This window comes from Protopterus annectens, chromosome 3.part1 (assembly GCF_019279795.1).
Source record: "Protopterus annectens isolate FY-2018-M chromosome 3.part1, PAN1.0, whole genome shotgun sequence".
Lineage (NCBI taxonomy): Eukaryota > Metazoa > Chordata > Ceratodontiformes > Protopteridae > Protopterus > Protopterus annectens.
This window is the reverse complement of record NC_056732.1, coordinates 1043277232-1043287805: the sequence shown is the minus strand read 5'-3', so window position 1 is coordinate 1043287805 and position 10574 is coordinate 1043277232. Positions and strand designations below refer to the sequence as shown.

The following is a 10574-nucleotide window of genomic DNA, read 5'->3' as shown; positions in this document are numbered from 1 at the left end:
AAGCATAGCTTGTGCGTTTATATACATATTTAACAAGTGACACTGACTTAAGGATGGAAATAGAGCTAAGCAGTGTGTCAGTTACCAAGCTATGACCATCAGGTCTGAATGCAGAGTGGGAGAAAAACAGAAAATAAAACTTACACAAAAGGAGACCGTTAAGTGCAAGGAAAAAGAAAGGATGTGGAGTAATTTTAATGCTGTGGCAGTTAAAGTAATACAAATTTTATGTTGCTACCTTTATGTTTTATTCAGAGTACAACAGGCACAAGTTTGTATCTCCCAAAATATCTACATAGTTTGCTGTATAGCAGGTACACCTTGCATTAATGTTGATTTTGTTGCTTTACTGTGGCCAACATTATAGACAGGGTCCTGAAACTGCTGTAGGACAACAGATGGCTGTATGTCAACCTGCAGAGAGCATTTTCCTGGTAAGGCATTCAAGGCCATCTCCTCAATACCAATCATCTTTAAACCTACTGCTGCCTTGCCTGTTCAATGTATTCATAAAACTATTTAGATTTAACACACAAGTTAATACTGAATGTCACAAGGTCAGTCTTTCTAGTTCTTTGCTTTGTTGGAGATGGGTTTCGTATAGTTTATCTGTACCACTTAAATTCAGATCCAAAAAGCAAGATAAATGGTAGCCAAGGAATTTGCTCAGAGGTTAGTAAAATAAATGGTAGCTAATTAATTTGCTCAGAGATTATTTAAATGAATGGTAGTTAATGAATTTGCTCAAGGTATTAGTAGGGGAATAAAACACTGCAGGAGAAGCATAGCAAGGGAGCAGTTATCAGGTACTTTTCTTGCATCAAAAACTGTTATTTGCTGAAAGGAAATGGTCACAAAATCATGATGACAAAAGCACAGGATGCCCCTGGACTATACACTTCTTGCTTGACTGCCACAACCTGTTCAATCTTATACCATGATACAAAGTAAAAAGTATAACCTACACTTTACCAAATTTCTTCTCTGCCAGTGCTGGTGGCAGCCAATATTTATTTTCAATACCGAATGATTATTTTGCAAATACAGTCAAACAGTGCCAATATTTATTTTCAATACCGAATGATTATTTTGCAAATACAGTCAAACAGTGCCATACTCTTCTTCTTTCAGCTGCTCCCGTTAGGGGTCGCCACAGCATATCATCTGTTTCCATTTCCTCCTGTCCTCTGCATCTTGCTCTGTCACACCAACCACCTGCATGTCCTCTCTCACCACATCCATGAACCTCATCTTAGGCCTTCCTCTTTTCCTGTTACCTGGCAGCTTCATCCTTAGCATCTTTTTCCCAATATACTCTCCATCCCTCCTCAACACAGGTCCAAACCAATGTAATCTCGCCTCTCTGGCTCGGTCTCCAAACCTTCCAACCTGAGCTGACCCTCTAATATGCTTATTCCTAATCCTGTCCACCCTCGTCACACCCAGTGCAAATCTTAACATCTTTAACTCTGCCACATCCAGCTCCGACTCCTGCCTTTTTGTCAATACCACTGTCCTCCAACCCATATAACATAGCTGGTCTCACTACCCTCTTGTAGACCTTCCCTTTCACTCTTACTGGTACTCGTCTGTCACAAATCACTCCTGACACTCTTCTCCACCAACTCCATCCTGCCTGTACTCTCTTCACCTCTCTTCCACACTCGCCATTATTCTGAACTGTTGATCCCAAGTATTAAAACTCATCCACCTTTGCCACCTCTACTCCCTGCATCCTCACCATTCCTCTATCCTTCCTCTCATTCACACACATATATTCTGTCTTAGTCCTGCTGACCTTCATTCCTCTTCTCTCTAGAGCATATTTCCACCTCTCCAGGGTCTCCTCCACCTGTTCCATACTAGCTTTGATAAATCCCAACAACTTAATGGCTCAAAGCGGTACAGCCAAGATCTTGTGGAAAGTTTTTAAACAGTCCTTGTGCCTGCAGACAAGCCCAATATGCATAATTGTAGGTTTGGTCTGAGACAAGTTAAAAGGAAAGTGTGCATGCCTATTCTCACTGTGGATGGGGGAATACTTAGGGAAAAGGAGATATAAAAGATCCTACAAATTTTAAGGAAAAAATACACATTTCTTTTCCTGGAATTCAATCTTCTCTGCAGAAACATTAATTGACTATACTATAAAGAAAGCAAACTCTTAGTTCTGTATGAACAAGAATATATATCCATTCACTGAATGCACAGCCTAATGAAAACTTCCCGCATTCTCAATACTGCATATATAAACTCCAACAAGAATTCGGTACCCACTTTGCACAGAGCTCACCTGCAAAATGTTTTCCTCTGCTCCATTAAAAAGGAATATGACAGCATGCTGGAGAAAATCAGATGAGCTGGCGAGTGAATGCAAAACTTCCAGCATAACTGAACAGCTGACTGCATCATCACTGGCCCCTATAAACCAAAATCAAAGAAATATTAAATGGCAATCTGACAGAGAATGAGTATGTTACCACAGGGTCCTTCAAAACAGCTTCTACCATATACTGCTGGAAGCACGTAAGATGAGCATAAACTGTGTACACTAATATTCTATTAAAAACTTCAGTCCCACATACAATAAACTCTCAATTAACCAGAACTCTAAATAATTTTCTTGGGTGGCGAAAGCCAGGGAACCTCGTTTGGCTAGGCTTATATAGGCCCTAGGGCTTGATGGCCTAGTACATACCTATGAACCTATAAAGCAACCAGAAATAAAATCTAAAAAATACATTACAATTTTTACGTGTTGCACTTTCTGCCTCCCTCTCAAAAAACATAATACATTTTTAGAGTTTGAGTTTTAAAAAGGAAGATCGGAATAAATTCCCTCTCTCTCCCCAACCTAAGAACAAGTCAAACCAAATAAATAGCAAAGGGTACAGTATTAGTCAGGCCTATTTTTAATAGCAACTCTCAAGCAACCAGAAACTACAGTTATCTAGCATAAACCAATTCCCACGGCTGACAGTTAATTGAGAGTTTACTGTAGTATAACCCACATTTGGAACAAAATGACTAAAGCTGAAGTATGATTCCAATACATTTTTGTCATTAGGCAATGTTTTGGAATACACAGAGACAGAACTAATGAGGTACTGCACCACAAAGAAAAATGCCATTCCTGCAAATTTCACTGTGCAAGAAGTCTGCAGTTTACGGAAAACATTTACCACCATTACCTTATTTTGCACAAACTCTATACTAAATGTGCCTTCTTGTGATGCATACCAATCCACATTTATACTCAAAAGCTAACTAGAACACACAATATACACAAGCATTCCGTTCATACATCGGAGCAAAGTTGCAACCTTGTCATGGGACATCAAATTCATAAACTTGACCTTCTATGAAACAGTTCTCAGAATTAGTTAAAAACAAACCCCGCTGAGCAAGACAATGGAGGATTGCAGTCTCATTTCATAGACATGTATAGGTCTGAAGAAGCTTATGCGAAAGCGCTCACCTTTTTACCAATAAACCTGTTTTTTACGTATATCGCCTGCACTTGGATTATTTACATCATTGGCTATTGGATTTTGGAGCTACTTGTGTTTTAAATGAGACTGCAATCCTCCATTGTCTTGCTCAGCGGTGTTTGTTTTTAACTATTTATCTTTGAGCTTGTTGTTCCGTTGAGCATTCACTCCACTGGTTTTCTTTATTCATTATAGTTCTCAGAATTATTTAGATAACCGAAATGCCATTATTACAACACAGCTTTGATTATTTAAAGCAGAAATTAACACAGAAGCTGCTCTAACTAAAATAAAAAAGGAAACAAATACTGTAAACCTTCTTAGCAGTAAAGACACTCCCAGAAAGTACAGCAATTCATTTAGTTTCAGTCTAACGGATATCCACATTATACAGTCTTGCTCACTCAAAACACTAACTTGTACAAGAAACTAAGCAGGTTTTACAAATCATCAATGGGAAAGATCTATTCTTCTTTCTTGGCTCACACAGCTTTTCAGACTTCCCTTCCAAACTCAGCAAAACCTAGTGTTTACCTACTCTTAATGGTCGCACTCTTGCCATGAGTCCTACAGCTAGTGCAGGAAATGATAGTGCCTGGAAGTTATCCCAGATAATTAAGGCTATGAGCTGTTAACGAGCTGCTTTCTGTGGTGCAGGGTTTGATTCCCTCAGCTTTCATCTGCCTACTGTGTAATGCAGAGCAAGTCACTTAATCAGAGCGAGCTTTGGAGAAACTGGAAATCTGAGCTAGACTGCTTAATATTTTCCTGGACTGAATTCCAGTAGCCATCTATAAACCCACGTGTTAAACTGATGATACAAGATTTCAGGATATGAAAACAGAGCACTAATTAGCACCTAGCAAGGAAGCTTCAATCCATTAACCAACCATCTGTCAGGACCAAAGCAAAACTCTACAGGGTGTTAGATACATTATGTATGAGAAATTTTGATTTCAATACATGCTAATTCTACACCAAAAGGCTAAAAATAGAAAAAGAGAACTTGAACTCTACATGCATGACTTCAAGAGCTTGGCAGAGTAGCAGGTGGAATGCGAGACAAAATTTTAGTCTGACATTTAACTGAAGTCATACTTTTCAGTCATCATAACGCATACCTCAGAGAGAAAGTGCAATCTATGGCAAAACCAGATTGACAAGTTGTAGGATTTTCTCTCTACATGAACGGAATACTAGTTGTTAAATTCAGCTCAGCTGAATCTAAGGATGTACCCCTGGCCCCTACAAACTGAAAACTTTCAAACTAAATCATGCAGGAGCATGGCAAGGCTTCTGTCACCTGAAATGAGGAACTGCCTTGTGTGCTTTAGTGTCTCATATGGGTGCACTCTTGGTGCTCTGTCCACAATAAGAGACCAAGACTGCAGATCCCCCCCCCAAAAAAAATACAGATCTGTGCTGCTTCACTTTCCTGCTATTAGTGGGGGGTAGTTGGTTTCCTATTCTACCCTAACCCCCATTTTCAGACACGTATGCTGTTATACAAGACATCCCAGATGCTCTAACTTCTTCAGCAAGTACACCTTTGTAATATCAGAAGAGCTGTACCTTCTACACAACTCACCGAATAACCTGAGACTATGTAACCATAAAGTTACACAAAGAATATGTGTTTTCCGTTTGCAGACCCCAAACGGAGAAACTTCTAATACATATTAGGTAAATTAGTTATGATCAGCAAAGGGTCTATGCTTTGGGTTAATAATGCTGACCAAATACCATCATCTTGTTTGAAATTAACTGAACAAAGTGTATTTTGAAGTAAATATGAAAAACTTTAGGTGGAAGGTAAAAACCTCCAACAGCTGTCAAGCAGGAGGCTGTACCCTTGGCATTTCCCAACTTACTATAATCAGTTCTGAGGTCATTACACCACAGGTAAAGGGAACTTTCCCCCACAATACCTCTGTCCTTCACAGACTGTGGAATTTGATCAGATGAGTGAGCCTAGGATTTTGTCAACAGATCATCATGTTGGGAAGTACTACTCATTTGTTCAAAACCTTCAATTCTCAACTGTACTGCTTTCAGGCACAATATCATTGTATTTCTTTCTAACCAGTGTCATCCAAGCACACTCAGATTTGTACCTTTGTGTCTTTTCAAGCAAGACTCCAGAAGTAATAGAACAGATAAAATAATATTGCTATTTTAGAGAGAACTTTGGAGGATAATTCAACCTGCTGAAGATTGTTGAGTAGAAACCTCAATGTTTCTTTTAATATTTTATTGATTTTAAAAGAACAAATGGTCACATTAAATTAATACAGAAATAAAACTCTTCAACCAATAAATATTTACAAACGGTGCATATTATTATAAAAACATCTAAACACATTTACAATTAATGACAGTTCAACTATGGTTTAACTGTTTTTAGTTTCATCCAAGAATTGTATGTGGATGTAATTCTATTAGTCCTCGATTCAACAGTCATCAGTTCCAAATGACATACCTCATTCATAATTCATTGAGAGAGAGAATCAGTTTTCCAATTTCTTGTTATAACTTTTCTTGCTATGGATAGAATCCTCCATAAAACTGGGTATTTTAGTTTCATAACACACTTCAGTACATGCACATTTGATTAAAGAAAAGGTTATTCAAAAATAAAGACTGTAAAAATATTCATTTACTCCCAATACGATTCAAGCATGACACAATTAAACATGTGGTGTCAACGTGCTGTCAATCACCCTTGAAATCTAGTTGACATCATTACTATTTTAGTCTTGGACAGCAATTTAATTCTGTGAGGAGTAAAAAAGATCTGTAAAGAAATTTCCAAGAGAAAATTCTCTATTTAAGAGAGCTAGTAGTCTGTTTAGAAGATAACATGATTTTTATCCACCTCATGTAGAGGATTATTAATTTGTTTAAAATAGGACCGATAGCTATCTTTAGTATACTCCTCTTCCATTCTAATCACTTTATATATTTTTGATACAAGTCCTTTACCAGAAATATCCTGCTATATTAAGAGATAAGTCAATTAATTTGGGAGTAGAGTTTATTATTTTTGGTTGCATAAGAATGAATATATTTTCCATAAATTGTCTGTAGTTTTGCACATGCAACCACAAGTCTTTATCCAAATTAAATTTATTTAATATAGAAGTAGCCAATGTACCATCAATTGAAACAAATATATAAAATTATTCTCTTTAAAGGTACTCAATCTGTAAGTTAAAAAACACGCTTTGTATATCGGGTTTCTATACATAAAATTTAAGAATTTAATTAAGAATGTAATTATAGTAGCAATATAGGAGAAATATTTAGATTTACATAGTTTAAAAAATATTTTTTAATGACCAAAACAGAGAATTGTTTAAAAAAGAAAGAATTTGGAACAGTTTTACAACATAGGCTATCTTGGAAATCTTTCCATTTAGCATAAGAATTGTTAATCCAAACAGCAGATGTTTTAATAATAGAAGATGGATAATACAGTTCTAGATTGGGCACACCAATATTCCCTAGAGACAAATCTTTAGTTTGATGATTTAAAGCTATCATAGGTTTATTAGGATGCCATAGAAACTTTAAAATTCAGATTTTAGAGGGAAGAAGAGATAATGACTGAATACAATATAAAATTTTTGGCAACATAATTTTAATCAATAGGAGTCTCTCATCCGTTGTAAAAAAGGAAATTATTCCATTTGTAAGGTGCTTTATAGAATTCAAACTACTTTTAAAATTTATAAATATCATTGTATAGATATGATCCGTAACAGTTATAACTAAATAATTTGTCATTAATATACTTATTAAATGCATTATCTAAAGTATTAAATTTATTATCTATAGTATTAAAATTATAATTTATTGGTAGGACTTTTGTTTTATTATCATTAAAGAAAAGGCAAGATTTTTTTCTGAAAGGATTCCATGAGTTTGAAAAGGACAGGTAGAGTTATTACAGTCCTTGTGGGTCAATAAAATATCTGCAAATAGCTGGATTTTAGATGTTAAATTATTACCTAAATGAAATGCCTTAATATGTGGTGAAGATCTAATTAGATTAGCAAAAGGCTCAATAACCAGCATAAAAATTAAAGGGGAAAGAGGACATCCTTGTTTAGTTTCTTTAAGAATGTTGATTTTGAAATACAAGAACCTATCTTTATGAGAATTCTAATGCATATGTAAAGGAATTTAATAAGATGAATGAAATTACTAAAAGTTGCACTCTTCTAAACCTAAAGTGAGAATATTCCAATTTACTGAATCAAGGGCTCTGTCAATCTCCAAGCTTACTAATATTAACTTTTCAGTTGTATTATTTGTTAAATCAAAGTTAATATAACTTTATTATCATAAGAATTCCTATTCAAAATGAAACCAATTTGATCATCATTAATTAAGGATGGAAGAAACTGTTTTAACCTGTTAGCATGTATACACAAATAGTTTATAGTCTATATTTAATAAAGAAATAGGTCTATAGGAAGAACATTTTGCTGAATTTTTTCCGTTTTTAAAATTGGAGAAATAATAGTACATCTCCAGGAGGGGAAGACACTTAGTTGTTTGGTTAACATAAAAACTTTTAAGTAGTATTGTATCAGGTTCCTGTTACGTTATCGAAAGCTAACATAATCAAACCATCAAAACTTCAAAATGGCTGCATTTTGAAGATGGCATTGTGGGATCGCACTACAGTGAGGACTGTCGTATTTGCCCTTTCCCCACTGTTGTGCGAGCTTGGAGTTGGAATATATATTTAGCAGGGGTTGTGGGGGGTGCAGCCCCCCAAAATACAAGCTTCGAAATGCTGTCATTTCGAAGTTGTGATGGTTCGATTACATTATTTGTTCAGTAACGTAATATGAACCCTAATGTATCATTTTGCAATAACTTGTAAAGTTATGGAATAATACCATCATTGCCTGGAGCCTTATTTTGCTTTAACTTATTAATTTCAACTTTTAATTCAGAAAGTGAAATAGGTTTATAAATTACTTTCATTTGATCTTCAGTTAATTCATTTTTAATATTGTTTCTTAAGAATTTCTTAATTACCCCTTACGAATCCACAACAGAATTATTGTTGTTTAAAGTACTATAGTAAGAATTAAACTCAAGCAGAATATCTTACGGATTAGTAACATTTTCTCTTTTCTTTTGAGAAGATTTTGTTAATATCACTGGACTTCTTAATTATCTTGGTTCTGTTTGCTAACCTGTGTACTGATTTAGGATTTATAGAACAAACTAACTTAATCCTTTCTAGATTAATCCTAGTTTTACGATTTAGAAATTTCAAAATATTTATCATTCAACTCTCTTATTCTCTTTTGTATGTGCTGTATTTGTTTTTTAAGAAGTTTTAAGTTGTCTATTTTCTTTTGTAAACCAGTGAATTCCTTATTCTATTTCAGTTTCAAAAAAGAATACCATGAAATAATTTTACCATATAAATATGCTTTTAATGCATCCCAAACATAAATTTCAAAGACATCACTCATATAATTAAATTACATGAAAAGTTTGCATTCTCTTATTGAAAGATTCCTTGAAATCTTTTAAAGTAGTTATGTAGGCAGGGATGCATTTTGTATGAATATTATTGTTACTTTTAAAGAGAAGATCAAAAGTTATGGCATTGTGGTCAGAAAGTGGGAAGGATACCACTTTTACTTTATCTAAACTATTGAGTAAATCGTTTGAAATAAGAACTCTATTAATCCTAGCCGGAGATCCATATCTATGAGAATAATGAGCAAAGATAAGGGAACTTGGGTCTAAGAAATCAAATATATCTATAATATTAATCAAATCCATAACTTTTAGTAATTCTTTAGCTGGTGCAGCAATTTTCCTTTTTTTTAATAGCATTGGTATCTTCTTCCTTTAGGATACAGTTAAATCACCAGCTAATATATTGCTACCCCTTGAGGTCTGAACAACCAGATCTAAATGCTAATAGTCCTAATCCCTATACCAAGAATCCAATATAAATTGATAAGTGTGAATAATGTTCTGTTAATTTCCAGTGTTAATGAGCAAATTAGCCCTTTATCATACTTGTAAAAACTAATGATCTTAAGCTTCATTCACATGCAAGTGTTTCTCCATAGAATGGCTACTACTTTTTTTCCACCGATAATGAGAACTATTAAAACAGTGTATAATTTAGCATTAAGCCTAGCTAGGTCATTTTGTAGTAAATGGGTTTCTTAAAATACAATCCAAGTATTCAATAGTTTTGTTTATAGTTTTTATTATCTGTTATAACCATTATTTAAACCATTAATGTTCAAAGAAATGTCATTTTATGTAAAGCATGGGCAATATGTCATATAACTAAAAAAGATATCATAACTGCGATGTGGAAGTTCTTTAGAAATCACATTGCAAACCATGAACTGTATAAATAGCATTGTAAGAAGCTTACAATCTAGAGTATTCGATTTATAGATAAAAATAATAGTAATAGACACCCAAAAAGACAAATTTCATTAACATACTCACTCCAATGGAGCTCAAGAAGGTTACACTGTAACTTCCAATGGGCAGTGCCCAAGCCTTTTCACAGAATAAAGTATGTCCTCACATTTCAAACAACTGTTCACATCTCTGGAACCATAAGGATTATGAAAGCAGTATGAATGGCCAACTCTTCAGCACAAACTATTTTATAGTGGTAGTCTTCTTTAGGTTCTAGGTCTTAAACCAAATTTTGTAAGTCACAGTAAATAGTAACTATTGCATTTGTAATGCAATATCTCAACAACCACTCAAGTTACATACACTGTCAGCAGCATTTAATTAACGTAGCCGAGAGCTTTTATATGAGGAGCTCTCTCTGTGTTACGTGGTTGTTGAGATATTTAGAAAAGTGTGAAAATTATATCTATATAAATTAATATCATCTATTTACCTGCACTGGATAGAGGTCAAATATTAATGCAGTTGAGTTTGCTACTGTGTAAGCTTTAAGATGAAATATTTTAAAACCTTGGACATAGCATGATTTTGGAATTACTGATGCAAATATGAACAAGCAATATTCACTGCAGATGCACCTGGAGGCATTACTCAGATGTAATA

General features: G+C 34.6%; 1 protein-coding gene across 1 annotated transcript in view; it reads right to left on the bottom strand.

The window, feature by feature from the left end:
* The window catches only part of ERMP1 (endoplasmic reticulum metallopeptidase 1), a 1021143-nt gene that overhangs the window by 860720 nt on the left and 149849 nt on the right, over positions 1-10574 (bottom strand). Inside the window, exon 3 of the mRNA XM_044067197.1 lies at positions 2294-2421. Within this exon, the coding sequence (XP_043923132.1) occupies positions 2294-2421 (128 nt within the window). The remainder of the gene's footprint in view (positions 1-2293; positions 2422-10574) is intronic.